Source organism: Mesoplodon mirus (genome assembly GCF_964341445.2).
Source record: "Mesoplodon mirus genome assembly, chromosome: 3".
NCBI lineage: Eukaryota > Metazoa > Chordata > Mammalia > Artiodactyla > Ziphiidae > Mesoplodon > Mesoplodon mirus.
The window spans coordinates 125,017,147-125,040,442 of NC_138978.1; the positions used below are offsets into that span (position 1 = coordinate 125,017,147).

General features: G+C 47.0%; 1 protein-coding gene and 1 long non-coding RNA gene across 6 annotated transcripts in view; one reads left to right on the top strand and one right to left on the bottom strand.

The window, feature by feature from the left end:
- Window positions 1-6,297, bottom strand: part of OLFML2B (olfactomedin like 2B) — a 41,672-nt gene extending 35,375 nt beyond the window's left edge. For 2 of the 4 annotated variants that reach the window (XM_082615989.1, XM_082615988.1), the window contains exons 1-3: window positions 5,680-6,296; window positions 2,934-3,197; window positions 619-726 (exon numbers count right to left, since the gene is read on the bottom strand). In XM_082615989.1, coding sequence (XP_082472115.1) covers window positions 619-726; window positions 2,934-3,197; window positions 5,680-5,853 — 546 coding nt within the window. In that variant the 5' untranslated portion in view covers window positions 5,854-6,296. Of the gene's footprint in view, window positions 1-618; window positions 727-2,933; window positions 3,198-5,679 lie in introns of all 4 variants that reach the window. The other 2 variants (XM_082615990.1, XM_082615991.1) reach the window with 2 other exon arrangements.
- Window positions 6,298-6,416: 119 nt separating this feature from the next.
- LOC309801307 lies at window positions 6,417-15,658 on the top strand. Of its 2 annotated transcripts, XR_014293559.1 has the most exons (4): window positions 6,417-6,829; window positions 10,845-10,967; window positions 14,147-14,347; window positions 14,635-15,658. It is a non-coding gene; the product is annotated as an uncharacterized lncRNA (long non-coding RNA). The 2 variants fall into 2 exon arrangements; XR_014293560.1 differs by lacking the exon at window positions 14,147-14,347.
- Window positions 15,659-23,296: the final 7,638 nt, after the last annotated feature.

Below are 23,296 nucleotides of genomic sequence, written 5' to 3' on the forward strand. Positions count from 1 at the left end.
AAAACCATAGCTCCAGCTATGCATCTCTCTAGAACTCAGTCATACAAATGAGGTATCTCTGTCTATGAAAATTAAATTACTATTCTTCCTGTAGGTGATCAGCCTGAATGTCTTGCAATAATGAATATTATTTATTAGTAATCATTTTTATGTCTTCTTTCTCTAAAATGGATTTGAGATGGACTACCTCCCCCAACACACACACACAGAGGCATGCACCAGAACAGTTTTTAAAAAGAGAAATTAACAAACATATACCCAGAAGAGACATGACTCCATCTTAAAACTGGAAGTAAGATGCTTATTGCACTTTTACATTTTATTTAACTCTGAGTCTCCTGGAAGTCAAGGGGAAAATAGATATACATTGGTTATATAGTTCTTATATATGAAAAATGAAGGTATTTACATTTATATTTCACTATTTCTCTTTGTCATCAACAATTTGGCATGATTTTGCATGAGTGTTTTATGTTTTGTGTATATTTTTTTCTTTCCAAAGAAGAATGGGTTAAACACAGCCAGGGTACATGCTTTCTGAAGAAAAGAGTATGGTAAGTTTGATGCACTTTGGGGCCTGATCAAGAGAAAGATATGGAAATCCAGACTCTTCCTTACCTCCTCTAGTTTGTCCACTCTCCCCACCAGTTTGGTGGTAACTGAATGCAGTTTCAGGAGATCCAAGCCATAGAAAGCTCCTTCCAGCATGTCTATGATGGTGGAGAGCTATGAAACAAGGGCAGGCGTTAGTCCAAGGCTGGGGCAGACAGGTCCAGAGGGAGACATTTCCTTTTAGATCTCCATGTTGGAGGCTGGACAGGGAAGCCACTAGCCAGAAGTTGAGAGGTGGCCCTCAGAAACCAGCACTTGTGTGGGTGGGCACATAAGCAGACCCAGTGGCATAGATGTATTCTGTCTATTGGAATACGTGGGTAAGAAAATGGGAGAATCATACAAGAACAAGTCAACCGAGGTCTGGACAGCTTCACCAAACTGTTTATACTTCTTTTACTAAGTCCATCAGTTGCATGCATGTCTGTCTTTCATACTAGACTGTGAGCTCCTTGGAATTAGTGCTATGTCATCTTCATCTTTGATTACCCATGATACCTAGTACAGTACTTGGCCCATAACAAGTGATCTGAAACACTCACATGCATTGTCTGCTGAAGTCCCTGGAAGACACCAACAAGCTTTTCCTTAGCACTAAAAGCAAAACTGCCCCTGGGGTAAAAGAGACCCAGTGGCCCATCTTTGAGGCAGCAAGTTGTCATAGGGCACCCAGCTCTCTCAGTTTTTTCAACACTGTCCTTCCTGCCAGTACAGAGCCACTGGGAGGAAGGTGGCTGAGGCGCTGGTGACATCCAGGGCATGCAAAGTGCAGGTTAAGGAAGCAGATGAGAGATGCTTAAACTGAGCCTCCCTGCCAAGGACCATCCCTGAAGAGTTTGTTGGACACTATTGTGCAATCTCTGCTCCTCCAATAACAGCTTTTCTATTAGATGAAGAATTCAACGTATGAAATGCTCATGTTTAGAAGATCTCCTTCCTCCCCCTGAGAGGAAGATAGCTGAATCCCGGGAAAAGGCCAAGGGAGGGTAGCTGATTAATATGTACTGTGTTGATTTTCTGATTCCTAAAATTTTGCTTAATGTTGTTTCAGAATCCCCCAAGAATCCAATCCTATAACTGGGTAACTGTGCCTTTGGTTCAGAGATTGTTTCACGGCAGAGCTGTAGTTCTGAGTGATGTGGCTGAATCCTGGGACACTCATTTTATTGGTAAACCCTACTCTGCTTAAAGGAATATCAATGATGACCAGTTACCGAGTGTGTACCAGCTGCCGGCACAGCAGTAGCACTTTACATGGTCTTTCATTAATGGAACTAGTGTCTACTGAGCCTCAACTATATGTCAGGTATTGTGCCAAGTACTCAATAGTTGTCACCTCATCGATTCTCAAAACAACCCCCAAAGGTAGATGTTATTCTTTCTCCTTTTTTTTTTTTTTTTTTTTGCTGTACACAGGCCTCTCACTGTTGTGGCCTCTCCCATTGTGGAGCACAGCCTCCGGACGCGCAGGCCCAGCGGCCATGGCTCACGGACCCAGCCGCTCCGCGGCATGTGGGATCTTTCCAGACCGGGGCACGAACCCATGTCCCCTGCATTGGCAGGTGGACTCTCAACCACTGCGCCACCAGGGAAACCCTCTTCCTGCTTTTTAACTCAAGGAGACTGAGGTCAGATCAGGTGAGTAACTTGAGTAGCATCACGCAGCAAGCAGTAGCAGAGCACTGATTTGAACCCAAGTCTGACTCCAAACCAAGCTCATCCCACGACTCCACGCTGCAGATGAAGAGGGGAGGGCAGGGATCAGATGAAGCCCTCAGCTGACCCACTGGGCTGCCCCAGGTAGGGTCTGAGCTTCCCCACCCTGTGGACCAGAATTACAGGATTGAAGTTTGATGATTGGACCTAGAGCAGGCCCCAGGCCTCTTCTTCTCTGGGTCACCCAGCCCTTGCACTGAGGACTAAAGGCTCACTTCTCCCTGTGTGTCTGGTGTGTCTTTGGGGTGCCTCCTGTGCTGACAGCAAATCGTGGCAGTAACTCTCCTGGAGAAGAATGCTGAGTTCTTTTGGCCGGCTGGGTCTGGCAGCTGCTACCAGGCCCAGCCTCCTTGGCTCCATTAAGAGAGATGGGCACACTTTGCTCTAGGCATCTCCCTCAGATGTTAGAGTTGCAAATGACCAGTTTGTCAGATCATCAGCTTTGGGTCCACACGCAACACTCTCAGGCCAGGGCCTGACCTCCTTTAAAGGCTAAAACAGGGCCCACTTACTCAAAGGCCTACAATCCCCAGCAACAGCCTTGCCAGACTCCTGGGTCCCTAAGGCACCCTCTCACCCAGGCATCAACCCACACCAGGTCCTACCTTCAAGTCCCGGCTGTCTGCCTCCCGAAGCTTCTGGAGCCTGAAGTCTCCCTCACAGGGATTGAGGGCAGATGGCGGTGCGACACAGGCACACTTGCAGGATGAGCCTGAGGTAATGGTTTCCACAGTGTAGAAGTCTTCCTTCCTGGAGGTCCCCTCATTGACCCTCTGGCAGGCGTCTCGGCCCAGGGGTCGCACTACACACTTGCACTGACAGTCCGAGCCCTCAGACACGGCCTTGACTTTGTCATAGTCTCCGAGCAACTAGACAAAGAGACAGAGAACAGGTTGGGGGTGTGCAGACACAGGCATCAGTTAGGGTCCTGAAGAAGGCTCTCCGTTCACTTTGTCAGATGTCCTGCTAGCCAGAGACCTCAGACAGCTCTGGTGTGGAGTTGAAAAGGTCATCGCAACACAATTTGCTGACTCTAGCATTTCCTGGGAGGCACTCAGAGTTCAGCTCTCTTTGTTTATCTTGGAAAGCTGTGCATTTCTCAGGGGGCCTTAGCCTTTCATCATTTAAAGGAAAAAAACAAATGAGCCCCATCATTCTTCCGGTAGTCCTTGCCTTAGCTAGAATCCAGATTTAGATTCAAAAAGGAAAGGAGAAGGGATTGATAGAGGGATTGGAAAACTGACATTCCAATTTCAAGACTACTGGCTTCTGTCCTCCTTCATTCATTCACCATTTATTAAGTGCCACCTTGGGACTGAGCTAGGTGCTGTGAGAGGTGAAGCAATGGGCCAGACAGAGAGACTGCTCTCAAGGAGCTTACAGTGCAGGAGATATATAAATAACAGTCACACCAATTAGGGAGTGTTAAGTCCCCCTGAAGTGGGAGTGCAACGGGAGCTCAAACAGAGGGCCACAGAGAGTGTCTCTAGCCGGGCACCAGGGAAGACTTCTTGGAGGAAATGGTATCTGATCTGGTCTCAAAGGATGGGTTAGATTTGGAGAAAAGAAACTGGGAGGAGAGAGACAGATCCAAATGTCAGTAAGGTTTACTCAGCCCAAGGGTTCATTTGGATCCTAGAATAGCTTCTGCACCCAAACCCCAAGACAAAGCCAGGAGAGCAAACTGGCAGCACTTGGCGGCTTCTACGGTGCTAAACATTTCCTTCTGAGTGCTTGCCCCTGCCGGCCTCCCCAGGCAGGAAAACACGCAACAGCAGGCTTTCTGGAACCACGATCCTAGGCACTTGCTGGGGAAAAGGCTCCTCCCCAGCTCCTCTCCAAGACATCCTACATCCCTTAAGTTAGGGCTCTCTTTGTGGGCACAGAGAAGGGTTCCCTTCATTTGACTAATGACCCTGTCAGGCAAGCTTTGAGCTTGTTGGAGTGGATATGTTCCTGGGATGCTGTCGGAGGTGGGAAGAAGTCTTGTTATGTTTTTCTTACAAGGGCTGGGTTTCTGCTGATACTAATATTTGTCTTAGGACTGTTGTCAAGTGCAGAATGGAGCAGTCGAAGAAGGAGCTGTAGTTCAGGGTGACTTAATTGGCCAGTCTTTATGTGCTGATAGTAAATCGTAGCTGTCTGCTCTCTGAAACTCTGCCTAGATTCCTACATATCCCTGCTCTGAGAGCTTGGATGGATTCCCTCCTTTCAGGAGGCTCCGGTTTCAGGAAAGCTTTTGTTGATGGTCCTCCAGAGCCCCAATGTGAAGGATTTTTATGTCTTTTCGATTTGGGGGTCAGTGTGAGGTTATGGGTGAGTATAGGGAATGTATTAGCATAATTATGAAAGGAAGGGTGAGGAGACTAGTGTTTGATAAATGCCAAGTGTTTCTACAGGAAGGAGCCAAGGACCCCAGTCCCAAGGCTTAGTGGAGGTCCAGACAGCACTGTAGGAACCCTTTCTCAGCCATCCCTCATCCTTAGGATTATGACGACACCCACCACACAATCATCATGCAGGCTCTGGAAAGCATGAAATAAACACTCTAGAGAGAACTGTCTTTTACAGTCATGAAATCTGGGTTGGGACAACCATGAGATTGTCAGAAGACCTGGCTCTACCCATCTCTAGGGACCTTTACTGTTCTAAGCCTTATGGTCCTTAACTATAGAACGGGAATAAGGATTGTGTGGGGATTGAGTCAAATAAAACAAGTGAAAGTACTTTGTAAAAGGATATGTTACAGATCCTGTCCCTATCAGCTGTCACTCCCTCCCCTCCCCACTACCATCTGCCAGACCTGAGTGGATGTGCATTCCCATTTTACCTCCTCAATATGGGGGGGACTTATCATCAGTCCCTCTGTTTGGGGGTCATCTCATATTCATCACACTTGTTGCTGTTCTGTTTTCTCCCTGGGTGTCTCACTCCGAGCAATGAAACATCTCCCCATGGGTTACGCCATCTGCCTCCTGTCCAGCATGCCCGCCTGTTTTCACATTCCAATTCTGACAACCAGCCACATAGACAAGAGATGGCCATACTTTCTACACCCCTTCAACCAAAAGGTTTTGATTTTTTTTTCTTCTTCTCAGGGAGTTGTGTGGTGTCTTCCCTTCCTTCTCCTCTCCTTTCTCCTGATTCTGTAACCTTGAAAGACCCTATGATTTTGAGAGGAGGACCCATGTCCCTTTGCTTAAGAAAATATTCTGATAAATGAAAAGCAAGTGCCCTCCCCTTTGGTAATGGAGGGAGAAACGGCTGCTTCCGAACGCTTCAGTGAGGATCATCTTAAGGCTCTTGCCACCACCCAGGGCAAGAGGCGGGGGCATAGGACTCGCAGCCTACCTGAGATAGAACGTTCTCCTGGTTGTCCGCTTCGTTTTGCAGAGTCTCGTCCTCCGTGGGCGCCACCGTCTGCACATCTGGGGGCTCGGTCGTCCCAGTCGGGGGAGTGCTGTACCCCCAGCCCAGAGCCATAACCAGAGCGAAGCAGAGAACTAGCAGCAAAGACTTGGCCATGAGGGACGCGACAAGAGGGAGCTCGGCCCCTTCGGAGAATGGCTGGGGTCCGGTGGGGTGGAGGGGGGTGTCTCGGCAAGGACTAAGGCGAGAGGGTGTCTGGCTGGAGCCCGAGAGTGGCTTCTCACAGCGCCTTCTAAAGCTGGGTGCGGCTGAGCGGGGCGGGAAGATGCTCCCTAGAGACCCTGGTCATCTCCTTCCCAACGCGATCAGCCCCGACCGTGCGGCCCCGGGAGAGAGTGGGGCGCAGGGTAGGAGGAGGTGATGGGGAAGGTGGAGGTGGTAAGGCTAGCCGAGCGCGCCGTCCTCTGGAGAGGGCTCAGGTGGAAGGAAGGGGTCCAGGCGGAGGCGGGCGGGGCGGGGCGCGCGGGGGCGGGCGGCTGGGAGCCTGGGGGCGCAAAAGGGGACCCGGTGGGGGTGTGGGGCGGGCAGTTGCGAGGGCTGCTGGGCGACTGCGCCGCGGAGCGCTGGCGCGGAGGGAGGGCGGAGCCTCTATTGTGCCGGGCAGCGGGGATGCAGCAAGTTACGGCGCGGAGGAGGACCGGGAAGCGCCCGGGGCTCCGGCGGAGGGGGTCCCGGCCGACCCCGCCCCCCCACTCGACCTCAGCTGCTGCGCACGCCCTCCGGGGCGGAGGTGTGACGTCGGAAGGTCGCCCCTTTCCTTCATCTGACCGCAAATTATAAAGGGAGAGAAATTACCCCGAGCGGGATCCCTGAAATTTGGAGATCTCTTGTGCCCATTCTCGCGGAGAGGAGCGAGTTTCCTCTGGGATGGGAGGTAGGCACCGAGAACTCTCTCCAAGCACGAGCAAGTATGGATGGATCCTCAGCATCCTCCTTTCATTGCATCTGGAGGAGAGAAGGAACATTTGCTGTTGGACGTTTCTTTTCCCTCCTTGACTTTGGGAAAGATATTTGGCAGCTTTGAACTTAGCGCCGTCGGTAGTTTGCTTGCCTGCGGCAGCTTTAGAACCTGGTAATACCTCCAACCAGAGGATAGCTTTTTTTTTAAACATCTTTATTGGAGTATAATTGCTTTACAATGGTGTGTTAGTTTCTGCTTTGTAACAAAGTGAATCAGCTATATGTATATATATCCCCATATCTCCTCCTTCTTGTGTCTCCCTCCCACCCTCCCTATCCGAACCCTCTAGGTGGACACAAAGCACCAGGCTGATCTCCTTGTGCTATGCAGCTGCTTCCCACTAGCTATCTATTTTACATTTGGTAGTGTATATAGGTACATGCCACTCTCTCACTTCGTCCTAGCTTACCCTTCCTCCTCCCCGTGTCCTCAAGTCCATTCTCTACGTCTCTCTCTTTTTTTTTTTTAACATCTTTATTGGAGTATAATTGCGTCTGAGTCTTTATTCCTGTCCTGCTCCTAGGTTCTTCAGAACCTTTTTTTTTTTTTTAAGATTCCATATATATGTGTTAGCATACAGTATTTGTTTTTCTCTTTCTGACTTACTTTACTCTGTATGACAGACTCTAGGTCCATCCGCCTCACTACAAATAGCTCAATTTCGCTTCTTTTTATGGCTGAGTAACATTCCATTGTATGTATGTGCCACATCTTCTTTATCCATTCATCTGTCAATGGACAGTTAGGTTGCTTCCATGCCCTGGCTATTGTAAATAGAGTTGCAATGAACATTGTGGTACATGACTCCTTTTGAATTATGGATTTCTCAGGGTACATGCCCAGGAGTGGGATTGCTGGGTCGTTTGGTAGTTCTATTTTTAGTTTTTTAAGGAACCTCCATACTGTTCTCCATAGTGGCTGTATCAATTTACATTCCCACCAACAGTGCAAGAGGGTTCCCTTTTCTCCACACCCTCTCCAGCATTTATTGTTTGTAGATTTTTTGATGATGGCCATTCTGACCGGTGTGAGGTGATACCTCATTGTAGTTTTGGTTTGCATTTCTCTAATGATTAGTGATGTTGAGCATCCTTTCATGTGTTTGTTGGCAATCTGTATATCTTCTTTGCAGAAATGTCTATTTAGGTCTTCTGCCCATTTTTGGATTGGGTTTTTTGTTTTTTTGATATTGAGCTGCATGAGCTGCTTGTGAATTTTGAGGATTAATCCTTTGTCAGTTTCTTCATTTGCAAATATTTTCTCCCATTCTGAGGGTTGTCTTTTAGTCTTGTTTATGGTTTCCTCTGCTGTGCAAAAGCTTTTCAGTTTCATTAGGTCCCACTTGTTTATTTTTGTTTTTATTTCCATTTTTCTAGGAGGTGGCTCAAAAAGGATCTTGCTGTGATTTACGTCATAGAGTGTTCTGCCTATGTTTTCCTCTAAGAGTTTGATAGTGTCTGGCCTTACATTTATGGCTTTAATCCATTTTGAGTTTATTTTTGTGTATGGTGTTAGGGAGTGTTCTAATTTCATTCTTTCACATGTAACTGTCCAGTTTTCCCAGTACCACTTATTGAAGAGTCTGTCTTTTCTCCATTGTACATTCTTGCCTCCTTTATAAAAAATAAGGTGACCATATGTGCATGGGTTTATTTCTGGGCTTTCTATCCTGTTCCATTGATCTATATTTCTGTTTTTGTGCCAGTACCATACTGTCTTGATTACTGTAGCTTTGTAGTATAGTCAGGGAGTCTGATTCCTCCAGCTCCATTTTTCATTCTCAAGATTGCTTTGGCTATTCGGGGTCTTTTGTGTTTCCATACAAATTGTGAAATTTTTTGTTCTAGTTCTGTGAAAAATGCCAGTGGTAGTTTGATAGGGATTGCATTGAACCTGTAGATTGCTATGGGTAGTAGAGTCATTGTCACAATGTTGATTCTTCCAATCCAAGAACATGGTATATCTCTCCATCTGTTTGTGTCATCTTTAATTTCTTTCATCAGTGTCTTATAGTTTTCTGCATACAGGTCTTTTAACTTCTCAGGTAGGTTTATTCCTAGGTATTTTTTCTTTTTGTTGCAGTGTTAAATGGGAGTGTTTCCTTAATTTCTCTTTCAGATTTTTCATCATTAGTGTATAGGAATGCAAGAGATTTCTGTGCATTAATTTTTTATCTTGCTACTTTACCAAATTCATTGATTAGCTCTAGTAGTTTTCTGGTAACAGCTTTCGGATTCTCTATGTATAGTATCATGTCATCTGCAAACAGTGACAGCTTTACATCTTCATTTCCTATTTGGATTCCTTTTATTTCTTTTTCTTCCCTGATTGCTGTGGCTAAAACTTCCAAAACTATGTTGAATAATAGTGGTGAGAGTGGACAACCTTGGGTTGTTCCTGACCTTAGAGGAAATGGTTTCAGTTTTTCACCATTGAGGACAATGTTGGCTGTGGGTTTGTCATATATGGCCTTTATTATGTTGAGGTAAGTTCCCTCTATGCCTACCTTTTGGATGGTTTTTTATCATAAACGGGTGTTGAATTTTTTCAGAAGCTTTTTCTGCATCTATTTAAATGATCATATGGTTTTTCTCCTTCAATTTGTTAATATGGTTTATCACATTGACTGATTTGTGTACATTGAAGAATCCTTGCATTCCTGGGATAAACCCCACTTGATCATGGTGTATGATCCTTTTAATGTGCTGTTGCATTCTGTTTGCTAGTATTTTGTTGAGGATTTTTGCATCTATGTTCATCAGTGATACTGGCCTTTCGTTTTCTTTCTTTGTGACATCTTTTTCTGATTTTGGTATCATGGTGATGGTTGCCTCGTAGAATGAGTTTGGAAGTGTTTGAGAAGGAGAGGTGTTAGCTCTTCTCTAAATGTTTGATAGAATTCTCCTGTGAAGCCATCTGGTCCTGGGCTTTTGTTTGTTGGAAGATTTTTAATCACAGTCTCAATTTCAGTGCTTGTGATTGGTCTGTTTATATTTTCTATTTCTTCCTGGTTCAATCTCGAAAGGTTGTGCTTTTCTAATAATTTTTCCATTTCTTCCAGGTTGTCCATTTTATTGGCATATAGTGGCAGGTGGATTCTTAACCACTGCGCCACCAGGGAAGTCCCCCACTTTCTTCACCTTTTTTTAAAAAAATTTATTTTATTTATTTATTTTGGCTGCGTTGGGTCTTCATTGCTGTTCGTGGGCTTTCTCTAGTTGCAGCGAGCGCGGGCTACTCTTCGTTGCAGTGCACAGGCTTCTCATTGCGGTGGCCTCCCTTTGTTGCGGAGCATGGGCTCTAGGCACGTGGGCTTCAGTAGTTGTGGCATGCGGGCTCAGTAGTTGTGGCACACAGGCTTAGTTGCTCCGCGGCGTGTGGGATCCTCCCGGACCAGGGCTCGAACCCGTGTCCCCTGCATTGGCAGGCGGATTCTTAACCACTGCGCCACCAGGGAAGTCCCTTCTTCACCTTTTATTTCCTTTTTATTCACCTGTTTCTCAGACCACATGACCTTCTAGACCTTCTATTATTCTGCTTATTTTTCCTCTAGAAAGGCTCCAGTTTGAGTATCTGTTAGAGCATATTGAAACTATTTCTTCTCTTTTTCTGGGCACTGTTGTTTTATTAATACAGCCAAAGATTGCCTTTGTTTTTTTGGCAGTTACATTACACCAATGATTCACATTGATTTATTTTTTAAATGTAGTTTTTTCCTGTTCTTTTTTCTTTTACATGAATTTTATACTTGTTTTCTCCATCTTGTGCTCTCCAGCGATTTTTTTTAACCCAAATGCCAGCCTTTACATTTTTTCCCATTGAATATTATGATGGTTTTGGCCCATCTTTTCATTCTGTTGAAATCTTGCTGTTTTTGCCCTTGTCCCAGTTTGGGATAATTTCCAAATTCAATAAGCCTAGTTTCTGTCTTAATGCAAATCAGTAATTTAAAAAAGTCATATTCATTCATATTCTAGAACCCTACCCATAATAGGAAGAATCTTTCTTTATTGATATTAACTTTTCTGGTGATTGCTCAGGCAGTCAGAGGCATCAGTGCTTAGGCCATGTGTTTTCATCATGTCTAGAAGCATTTTCTGACAGACTTTTGTCACCTACCTTTTAGAAATCCAGATATACTGTGGCACTCCTCCCACCTGCCAGTCGGATAACCCGATCTGAAGATCCTGAGATGAGCTCGGTTTGGCTTTAGAGCATCCAAGTTGACATAAACTCTGTGCAGTCTTTGGTAAGTGCCTACAGATCTCACTTCACTTGATCCTCAGCGTATTCATGTAAAGTAAGTACTGCTCTCCCTGTTTGCAGATGAAGTCATTGAGCCACCAAGACAATGAGCTGTATGACGACCACTCTGTACTGAGTGCTTACTGTGTGCACGCGTCATTTGATGTTCAAAAAAAAACCCCCTGAGCTAGGTAGTATCATCCCCTTTTACAAATGAGGAAACAGCCTCCAAGAGGGGCATACTTACTGTGGAAATGTTCAAAGAACAGGGTCCCAGAAAGCCCTGAGCATGCCACTTCAGCAACCTGAGACCCAGGACCTTTATAGGTTTTGGCCAGCTGGCAGGTTGCCAGGCTCTGGGGATTCCTCAGCTGCTGTATCCACCAGGCCTCCCCGGCCAAGTTTCCTTCTGGCAAGAGCATCTGTTTTCCAGTTTACCTGGGAGCCTCTGGACTTTGCTCTGAAATGCCTGTCTGTTGAAAATCAAGGCTTCATTTGCCAGGTGGGGCTGGGGTGGCTAGAAATGACCTGCCACCTTAGTGTGTAATTTAGAAAAGGCACCTGCCCCACAGCATCAGAATCAAAGAGCAGGGCAAAATCCCACGAGCACCATCATTCTGCCATCTCCCTTCCCTGGCTCACTGCAGGGTGGGAGCCCTGCCAGGGAACTGCCATAAAATGCTGGAAAGGGATGATGGAAAGCCTGGCCGAAAATGAAGTCTTTTTTCCCCTGTTCACTCTGCTTTGCTGCTTTCTCAGCTTCTTATTTTGCCTTTGATCTTCTAGGTTTTCTCCCTTTTTAAATTCAGTTTAACTCATGTATTGAATGTATATTATGGGCCGGGTGCTCTATGGCCTGCTGAGCACAAAAGATGAAGAAGACAAAAGCTCTGCCTTTATGAGCTCATGTTATAAAGATTACATGTAATCCTGGGGAGGCATACAAAAGGCTTTTTTTCCCTCTGAAGGTATTTTAGTAAAAACAAAGTTGTTCATAACTGCAAGAGAGGTAGGCAGTGAGGAGCCATTAAAAGATTTGGGCCAGGAGAATGGCCATAGTCAGATCTGCAGATTACATGAATCACTCATGTGGTGAAGAGTAGAAAGCAGAGGGAAAGGCAATACAATAACTATACTTCTCTGTTTGCAGACCACCTGGCCTCCTGGGTTGGCTCTGCCCAAGCCAGAGTCCTGTGCTGGATGGGTCATTGCTCTGACTCAGAGGGAAGCTCCCCTGTCCTCTATGGCTTGTGCTGACCCAAGGAGGGATAGGTAGGCAGAGGCCCTTTGCCTTCGCAAGGAATTTTCCATGGCTGCTACATGGCAGAACTCCAAGAGATACAATTCCCATCATAGCTTACGTGAGTGGAGCCCCCTAAAATTGTGAAGGCACGACCGGCAACCACCAAACACTCTCCTGGGGCAGGCCAGGAACACTGCATACAGCCTGTGGCTTCTACACACCATGATCTCTCTCTCTCTCTCTCTCTCTCTCTCTCTCTCTCTCTCTCTTCCCTACCCCTCTCTCTTCCTTCACTCCCTCTCCCTCTCTCCTGGTTCCAGGAGACCTCCATGCTTAAAAGCAGAGAGCAGCACTGGCACAGATTATGTGCTGTCCTGTGGTGTGCTTTTTCAGGGCATTCACATGCCTTCCCTGCCTTTTCATAGATGTCTGATGTCCCTTTAATAAGTTCTGCCTTCAGTGATGAGTCTTTACACATGAATACTTCTGGTAGAGGCAATGCATTGCTTTAAATCTATACCAGGGAATAAATAACTGATAACAGATTTTGCTAGGGGAGCGGCAGTGGGAAAACACTGCAAAGTCAAAAGGACGCATTATGGGACAATGCCAGAGAGGAGAATGTGGAGAAAGGAAAGGCCTGGTCCATGCTTTACCACCTAGCCTAGAAATGAGGTGTAAGGACTCATTCTTGATTATTAAAGATGCATAGAAGCTGGTTCAGTGAAGACTGGGAGACAGCACTCCAGGTAGAAGCCTAGAGATGGTAAAACTGCGGTGAGTTATTGGGAAATGCAAGCAAAGCTGAAGCACGGGGGTTACAATAGACAGAAGAGAAGGGGACGTAGCATGGGAGGTCCAGAGGTGAGAATGGTGGGCAGATCACCCCAGGCCTGTGTACTGTGCTGGGAGTTTGGATTTTGAGCCAAAGGCTGTGGGAGGGAGACCCCAAAATTGCTGTAAGCAAGGGAGTGAAATAATTAAACTTGAGTTCTGGTAGAGGGTCCTGGCAGTAGAGTGGGTTGGAGGGTCAGACTAAAGTAGGGAGACCTGTTTGGAGGCTGTTGTTGAAATCCAGGCATGAGATGGGAAGGCTCTGATGAAGGTAGTGGCATAGAGAGAAAGGGGTGGGTAGGAGATTCAGAAAGAGGTAGAAATAATAGGACTCGGTGACTCTCTAGATAAGGGGGACAGAGCAGGGTGAAAGTATTATTAAGAATTCTTGGTTGTAAGTAATAAAGCAATTTTATACAGATTACTCAAAGAAAAAGGGTGAGGAAGGGGACTTTATTATAAGCATATAGGATTGTCTCACAGAACCCAAGGGCTCCAGTGTCACTGGGGTCATTAAGGACTTCTCCACACAATAGACAGAAGGTGTCCAGGTCATAGCTACATGAAGAGAGTGTGAGGCTTTCTCCTTCTCGGGCCCAATTCCAAATGCCCAGGGAAGGGACTCTGGTGCAACATGCATCAGGTGCCCAGTCCTGAACTGATCACCTAAGGTGTGTGTGCAGGAGGTCAGGTCACTGTGTAGAAGTGGGAAGAAGGGAGGGACTAATAGACCAGGCAAATAGACAGGTATCCACTGTATTCTAACCCATGGCTGGCTGGTTCTCTGTCTCCCCTCTGCTTCCAAGATGAACTTACTTAACATAAATTAATCATCTTAGATAAAAGCAAAAATGTATCCCCAGAGGAGACAAGCCAAATTAGTATCTAGGAATGACAACTCTTCTATGTGTCCACATCTCCAGGTGATACCTTTTCCAGCATGGCTTGAATCTAGTCCAGATGTGACTTCTCACCATCCTACAGCCACCAGATTCAATGATAAATTTAAGCTGGTATATGTATGTACAGTAGCTCTCAGCTCAGTGTAGACATTTCACTTGGTAGATTAGCCACTGAAAACAGTAATCCATATATTTGCTTTTCAGGATACTCCCTTCTGTTCACTGGGGTGCATGAATGTCATTTAATCTTAGCCATGTCAGGCAGCCTGGAGCCGTGCAGGAGCCTGGGCTTCAGGTCAGACAGATGGTCTGTGGAATCCAGGATTTACCACACTTACTATGGACTTTGGGACAGTCACTTCACCTCTGTGAGCCTCGGTCTCCTCATTCTAACCTGGGAGTCATGTAAGCATCCTCTACTGCTTACTATGCACTCACCACGTGTTCCTTTTTTGAGCCGGGCAGGAATGAACTCCAGCCCCAATTCTAAGGCTAAAAATCATGAGGACTATCAAGATCACAGAAGACTTACCGAAAGGGTAAGTCTTACATTTGGCATCGAGAGGAAAGCCAGACACTGATACAAAGGTGAAGGTTTGCTTGTAAGCAGGAGAGATGATTCTAGTCTGAGCTTTGTGGGGGCTTTAGAACCACAGACCTGGGCTCAAATCTTTTTTCTTTTCTTTGTACAGAATGTTCACAGCAGCTTTATTTACAATAGCTGAAGACTGAAAATGACCATATTTCATCAACAAGAAAATGCATAGGGACTTCCCTGGTGGTGCAGTGGTTAAGAATCTGCCTGCCAATGCAGGGGACACAGGTTCGAGCCCTGGTCTGGAAAGATCCCACATGCCGCGGAGCAACTAAGCCCGTGCGCCGCAACTACTGAGCCTGTGCTCTAGAGCCCGAGAGCTGCAACTACTGAGGCTGCGTGCCACAACCACTGAAGCCTGCGCACCTAGAACCCATGCTCTGCAACAAGAAGCCTGCGCACCACAACTAAGAGTAGCCGTCACTCGCCACAGCTAGAGAAAGCCCACATGCAGCAATGAAGACTCAGTGCAGCCAAAAATAAATAAATAAATTTTAAAAAATAAAGGATATGGGTTTAAAAAAAGAAAAGAGGGCTTCCCTGGTGGTGCAGTGGTTGAGAGTCCGCCTGCCGATGCAGAGGACACGGGTTCGTGCCCCGGTCCGGGAAGATCCCACATGCCGCGGAGCGGCTGGGCCCATGAGCCATGGCCTGTGGTACATCCATACAGCATAATACCACTCTGCTGAGTAGTATACAAATTCTGTGAAGCATACTACCCATCCATGCACCAACATGGATAAACCTCAAAAACTTTACTCTGAGCTAAAGAAACCAAACACAGCAAACAGTACATGCTGTCGGATTCCACTCATATAAAGTTCTAGAACGGACCAAAGTAACGTGGTGGAAATCAGAACAGTGGTTGCCCCTGAGGGTGGAAGGTATTGACTAGGAAGGGGCATGAGGGAACTTTCTGAGATGTTGCAAATATTCTGCTAGGCTCAAATCTTAATCCTGCCACCGATCTGGCGGGTGATCTTGGGCAAGTTTTTGTCTTCTAAGCCTTAGTTTTCTAACATTGCTAGATCGTTGTGGAGATTAGAGATATAAAAATAGCCCTGACTCATAGCTTGCCACATTCACAAATATTTGTTGAATGTCGAATGAATGATAAAATAATAACCATTTATTAAATGGGGATATTATTACTCCTGTCTCTAACTCACTATGTGAACTTAGAACTCTCTCTGTGCCTCAGTTTACTTCTCTGAAAAAGTAAACTATCGTTTTCGATTCTTTGTTCCTTCCATTTGGTGATTGTGACTTACGTAAACAAATTTTTCCCTTTTTTGGGTTTGCTTCATTCTAGGAACTAAACTTTAACAAGGTAACTTTCTAAAGTTTGGGCAATTCCTGAGGTGTTTGGAGCCAGCTGCCAGCCCCTTGCTTTTGTTGGCAGGGCAGCCCAGGCATATCTGGCAGCTGCAGCTGCCCAGGGAGATGCTACCTCCAATGGGGAAATAGGGATGGGGGTGGAGGTGGGTAGGGCAGGGGGCTTGTCTGGGGGGACATACAGCATCACCCAGAGCAAGGTGGTGAGCAAAGCAAGACTGTCACAAGCATCCCTGGCCTGACACTCAGTTCTGAGTGAAAACCAAGGGACACCTCACTCCGACCAGAGGAAACCCAGCTCTGCACTCTGAAAGCCAACACTCCCATGCAAGGAGAGAGGCACCTAAAATAGCAGCATCATGACTGAGTCAGGGTGGTGCCACCCCAGAGTTCCAACTCCTGCCAACATTCTTTCTCCCCTTCCTCTAAAAAATACTCTCTTTTGAAAACCCAATCCAAGTTCATTCCAGTTACTCTTGGGATCTTCCCTCCTGCCCGCATCATTCTCAACCTTCCTTCATCTTGCTGATATTGCTGTTTTCCTCTTATTCCTACTTCCTCCCTTCTTGCAATGAAAAAACCATTCAGAGCTCTGTTATCTGAAAGTGATAAGAGTGGTTCCTGAACAACCATGTGCTGCTGAAGTTTTCCATTCCTTCACAGAAGATTTTCAGTGTCTGAGCTTCACTGCTTTTAGACCTAGAATCGTATGTCCAGTAACACACTACCTTTGTATAACTCCAGGGGAACCATACAGTGTAAATGGTGTCCTCTGGGGAGAAGGACAGTTTGAGCACCTAATATGGCCAGGTGCAAGCATCTCATTTCATTACCACAACTATCCTGCAGTGGAGGTGTTACTACCCACAGGCTGCAGGTGAGGAAACTGAAGCAGAGAGATTGATTAAACGTGCCAGAGGACAAAAATACACAGCTTATAAGTGGTAAGCTAGCTTTGATCTCAGGTCTGTCTGACTCCAGGCTCATGCTATTCATCACATCCCATCCTACAACATTTAACTTTTAAAACCCAAATTCATCTCCTCACCCACGTGTCATCTCCCCTTCTAGAATTCCATACTTAAGGTTCTCCAACCTCTTAGGGGCAAAGTGGCGCATCTATGTTAAAACAACCGACTGCAGAAGCAGTGGGCAGTGAGATGTCCCATCTGGGAGACCTGGCTTCTAGTCCCAATGCTGCCACTCCAGTTGTGTGTGTGAACTTGGGAAGTCATGGGCTTTAGTTTGGTCTGTTTTCCAAGAGAATTGGTCGGACTGAGCGATTTCCAAGGTGGCCCCTTTCAGCCCTAACATTCTGAATTCTTCGGTCCAAGCAGCTTGATTTATGATACTTCTTTACTGTGTTCTGAACAGTTGGCTTGAATGTAGCTACCCACAGAAAAATAGTTGTTTTGTATGTTTCTGTAAGGCCATCAGTTACTCTAGAAAGTGTTGAATATTTGAGTTGTGAGAAGGGTAGACATCCCGTGTTTTCCATGACACATTCCACAACATGTGTGCATTCTGGGTTTCCTCAAATTGTAGCATGGTGATTGCATAGCCATGGTGTGCAGTCTGTATCTGAAGACAGGTGGGAGAGGAGGGAGGAACATCAGGGCTGCCCCAGGGTGTGCTGCTGGGAATTTGGCTGGTCTGGTCAGAAGTGGTGGGTCACTCCCTGTGGAGCATGTGTCCTGGCCTGGGCAGCAGGAGAAACAGTCTGGTTCCAGATCGGCTCACTCTGGGATGGGGACAAGCTAAGCAGTGATAGTGATAGCAGTAGTGGCCAAAGCCCATTAACAATTCCCAGGAAATAGAAGTAGAATCCGGGTAATAAAATAAAGTCTACCTTTTTTTTCCTTTTCCTTTTCCTTTGTGCTTAGTCTAGTTTCACTTGCTCATAGGGTACCACGTGCAGAGGCCTTGCACCCAGCACTTCAGACCAGAGTTCCTAGTGGGAAATGGCTGCACCCTGCACTTCAGCTCAGGGACCACGTGCAGAAGCACTGTGCACAACACCTCAGTTCAAGATAGTGATGGCAGGCTGTGTGCAGAGATGCTGTGCCTGACGCTGCGATCTGGAGCTATGAGCAGCGCAGCTGTGCCTGACCGGCGAGAACTCCACCCCTCTCCCCTCCCTACTGATGAGAACCCTATAAAGCAGCCCCACCAAAGGCCTTTTGGGGAGAGTATGTACTCTAGAGTATGAGCTTGCCCCTCTCCATTCTTTGATCAAAGACTAAAGCTTTTCTTTCCTCCTGAACTGAACTCAATCTCATTCTATTGGCTTGGATGACACTGGGCAGAAGGAACCTTGCTGGGAACCAACCCAGGAAGGTCGGTAACAAAATTTTGATGACCACGAAGGTACGGACCGTGGCCTTTTCACCGGCACGTATCCACTATGCTCCAGTGGGAGGACAGTGAAGGCTTTGGAGGTTTGCCTGAGAATGACTGACTCTGGTCTTTGAGTTCACTCTGACGAGGTAGAATGGCGGCAGCCTTGGCCAGGTCCAGAGCGACCCTGACCAGCAGCCTGAACCCTGGTGTGGTGTGCACACAGCGGTGGCCCCAGAATCATCTGGACTGCACCCCCTTGAGGGGATCACACTGTGGCACCACTGGGGATCGGGGACTGAAATTCACATGACTGCCCACTGTGTCTGGCTGGCCTTCCTGCAATGCCGGGCACCCTGGGGACAGTGGGCACCTGTGGACGAGAGGGACCCAAGGCAGTCCTGCCCACTGTCTTGCTAGTAGTGCTGTCCTTTTGACCCCTGTACAAGGCAGGAGCAGCCACACCAGGACATTTTGCCCTCCTCACTGATCTCCAGGAGTCAATGGTAGCATTTTCCGTAGTCACTTTCAGTTTGTTAAAGGAAAGTGGCCAGCCCCCTGAGCCAAAAGGCACGATCGGGAAAAGACCCAGGTAATAAGGACCACCTGACAAAATGGAGCAAGGATGCTCAACCCAAGCTAAGGAAAAGGCACCAGGGACACCTGAGTGTGAAAGGGTCTCAAGGTAGGTACTTGACCGGTGACTTGACCTCTTCCGGTCAGCACTAGTTTCTCTGGGGAGTGCTAGTGGGCTGAGGGGCCCTGTGAGCCGCTGGTGAGAACAGGAAACACCCACTGCCTGACCTCTCCTCCCCCTCTACTTGTGAGGTGAAACTTGGGTGATTCTTTGTTGACCAAGGTTCCACGGGTTCTCCTCCTGGTATCGGCACAGAATACTAGCTGCCCCAGCGGTCTAGTGAGTAGTACCCTGTGGGAATTCTCCTATTGCTTTTAGCTCTCACCCAGTGAGAAGTCTAAAAACTCCTTTTCAGCTGAAAGGGAGAAAGGGAAGACCCCTGCCTCAGGCAGCTGTGCTACTCCCTAAGGGACCAAGGTGGTCAGGAACTAACGTGGCTAAACTGCTCTGGCCCAGAGACAGTCCTGTCTAAACTCCTGTGGGATATTCTGACAGGAGGGACTAACTCTCTCAAGCACACATCCTTATAAATTCAAGGGGGACCCCCAGTTATATCAGAGTCCACACCATTTGGACGCTGCCTCTTTAGGTCCCTTGAGGAGTCTATTAACATTCCAAATTTCCCAAACCAGAAATGCAAATCACTCCAACTGCCTCCTCGGTAGTTGGGAAAAGTCATAGTAAGGGGTTGAGGGAAAATCCAGAGGGGTTCCTGAATCTGATTAGGGAATCTTTCAGACCCATGACCCGACATGGGCTAACATCCAGCCTCAATGTACTCCTAACTGGGGAAGAAAAGGCCATGGTCTTTTCAAAAGCCCAAAAGGAAGCAGACAAAGAGAAGAAAAACAATGCAGGTCATGCAGGGAATCAAATGGTCCCAGATAACAAACCTAACTGGGACCACCAATATAATGGAGGAATGGGGTGGAGGACAGAGGCTGGCTCATTATAAAAATATGGTCCTAAAGGGAATCCAGGCTAAGTGGGCTGGGGAGCCCCATGAGCCACTCACAAGACTAGGAACCCCATTATTGGGAAGCCCTTGAGCTCCTGGCAAGAAAAGGAAACACCCACTACCCTCACCTACCTGTCAGTTAGATAAAACAAAGGAAATCAATTGGTAGCCATCAGAAAACCCTTCAGCATTCCTAGAGTGCCTCTGAATCTATACCACCACTCACCCTGAGTCATTGGAAGGGAATGCAGTCCAGAGGTCATATTTCATTTCCCAAAGTGCCCCCCCACATTAGGCATAAACTTTGGAAACTGGAAACAGAGTCAGATACCCCTACCTCTGGCCTGGTCGAGGTTGCCTACTGGGTGCTTAATAACCGAGGTATAGAGGAGGAAAAGCCAGAGGATAAAAAGGCCCAGAGACAAGCCTACCTACTGACTGTTGCCCTCCAATGTCAATGGGTCACGGGAATCTGGACTAAGTGCCCATGGAGACTCTTGATTCTGGTGAGTGACCCCCAGCCCCCAAGGAGGGATAGCAAGCCAAGGAACCTAGGACCCAATCAGTGCACCATATGTAAACAAGAGGGTCACTGCAAGGGAGAATGCCCTCACTGCCCCTGAAAGGGGATGGAAATGGCAGATCCTGGCCTCTCCCCTGGAAGGCAGATGGTCCAAATATATGAAGAATGATGGGCCCAGGGGCTCCTAAGCTGGCACTCCAGTTGTCCCCGAGAAGCCCTGGCTGACATTGGACAAAGGGGGAAAGCCAGTCTAATGCTTAGTCAACACCGGTGCCACTTTCTTGGCTCTGAATGCCAGATCAGGCAAACTTGGTCACAAGCATTATAAAATTATGGGGGTATCAAGGGAAGGTCTAAGAACGGGCATTAAAAGAAACCAGTGGTTACCACAAAACCTGTCAAACACTAAATCCTGCCCTCTTACTACCTCAAGAAACACGGCCCTCGAAACATGATTGTACAGAAACAATAGACACAATCTATTCCAGTTGCCCCAACCTAGGAGGTGAGCCTCTCCTGAACGCCGAAGAGGACTGGTTTACAGACAGGAGCCGTTTTATGAGAGAGGGAAAAAACCTGGTGGGGTATGCAGTAACTTCCCAGACCTAAGTGACAGAGGCACAAAGCCTACCTTCAGGGACTTCTGCCCAAAAGGCTGAGCTGATAGCTCTCACCGGAGCCTTAGAGCTCAGAATGGGGAAGATCTTAAATGTTTACACAGATTCCCGATACGTGTATGCCATTCTACATGCACATGGATACTTGAAAGGAAAGAGGTATGCTTACTGCAGAGAAGAAACAGGTAAACCATGGCTTAAGCATACTGAAGCTCTTAGACGTGTAAGCAGCTCTTTGCAAGAAACCACCCTCAGCAGGAAGCCCTTTTTCTTGTCGCTTGTGCAAAGCTATATTGTAACCAGCTTTTATACCAGGCACCCCCATCTCCCACCCAAGCACACCTTTCAAATCTTTCAGTCACACAATACCTTGCCTAACTTGGTTCTTTCTGCAGATCAAAGAAGTAAAATTGAAGAATAAATAATTAACATATGACCAGATCTCTTCCCTAGTTTCCCCTTCAGTAATCTCCCGAACAAACTGTGTGACCAAACTGTGTGAACAAGATAGCGTCTAGTGGAAGATCACGGGGGTCAACGAGCCTGCACGCAGTGCAGGATGGTGACGACTCTGACCTCCTATCTCAGTGATTAACTCAGATTACTTCCCTCCTTTCCTCTAAAACTTTCATGGCTGAGCGGAATCTTCGGAGGTGTTTTTTGGGGGGACACTGAGTCTACCATCTCCCCAGATTGCCAGCATCCTGATTAAAGGCACCTTTCCCTTCTACCATTTGTGAGTATGTAATTGATTTTGTAAGCAGTGAGCAGAGAGACCTGATTCATTCGGTAACAGAATCAGTACATCTTCCAAAAAAGGTGGCAATGATTCATTGCAGGGGGTCACTGAAAGGGGGATGTGGAGGTAATAAAAGGAAACAGGGTAGACGCAACTGCCCTAGAACCAGTAACTAGACAACTACCCCTCACGCCTCAAAGGCCAGATTTATACAATTATTCTGCAATCTACACAAAGGAAGAATTAGACAAAGCCTGAAAATGGGGCTTTAGTAGAGATCTAGGAGGCCATGTGTGGCTAGTTAATAAACACGGGCAGTACTTCTTTCGCCAGACTGTACCTTGGTCAAGCCATCAGGGAGGCTCATCAAAGAACTCAGTATGGGAGGGAAGTCATATATAACTTGTTAGTTGAGGTGATGGTAACTCCTGGCATGAAAAGTATAATCAGTTGGATAGTTGAGACCTTCCCCATCTGCACAATGAACAACCCCAGCACCAGACCCCCCAGAGGCCCCCAGGTAAGGTCCATTCAGACCAGAGGGACATATCCTGGGGAAGACTGGCAGATTGATGTCACTGTCATGCCGAGAGTTCTGGGCGATTTCAGGTATCTCTTGGTGCTAGTAGACACGTTTTCTGGTGGATAGAAGCATTACTAAAAGAAATAACCCCCAGGTTTGGGCTCCTGGGATCCCTACAAAGCAATAACGGTCCAGCATTTGTGTCTCAAGTAACAAAGGGTATAATGAGTTCCCTGGGCATAAAACGGACCTTTCAGTCAGCCTGGAGACCCCAATTGTCAGGGAAAGTAGAGAGATCCAAACAGACCTAGAAATGGGCCTTAGCCAAGCTATGTTAGGAAACTCAAGGAAACTGGATTAAATTGCTTCCAATTGCCCTGCTTTGCATGCAGTTAGCCCCAAGGGATAAGTTCATATACGTAGACCCATTCCCCGAGCCCGAAGAAGGGAACTCTTAACCCTCCTGAAATGGACCAACTCACGTATGCCCTCCAGGTAGGAGAAACCATGAAAGCCCTTACAGAATATGGTACCAGGTGCTGCCTGCACCCACTGACTTGACCCTCCACTGCTTCCGGTCAGGAGACTGGGTGTATCTGAAAACCTGGAAAACCAGCAGCCTGCAAGATCAGCTCAGTCCTAAGGGGAAGAGACCCCACTTGGTGATCCTAACCACCCACTCTGCCCTGAAGTTACAGGTGTCACTCCATGGAGACATCACACTCAAGTGAAGTGGCCCCAGAGCCTCAACCTCGGGAGAGACAACCTGGGGCAATGGACCCTCTTGACTACTCGTGTGAACCTCTCTCTGACCTGAAGCTTCTCTTCCGAAAAACAACAAAGTGTGACCAGGGGTATTCAGGCCACGCAGAGCCTCAACATCAGGGCACACTTGTGCCTACAGGTAAAAGACCTAGATACCTGCATTTTTAGGAAAAAATTGACATGTAACCATTAATCTCTTGCTAACATTTGCTCCATGCATCCTAAATTGTCTGGTGTCTTTTGTCTAACAAATGGTTAGACAGATGGTGGTCGCTCAAGGAGAGGAACAGTTAGGGCTGAGGCCTGGTGACAGCCAGACACGTCT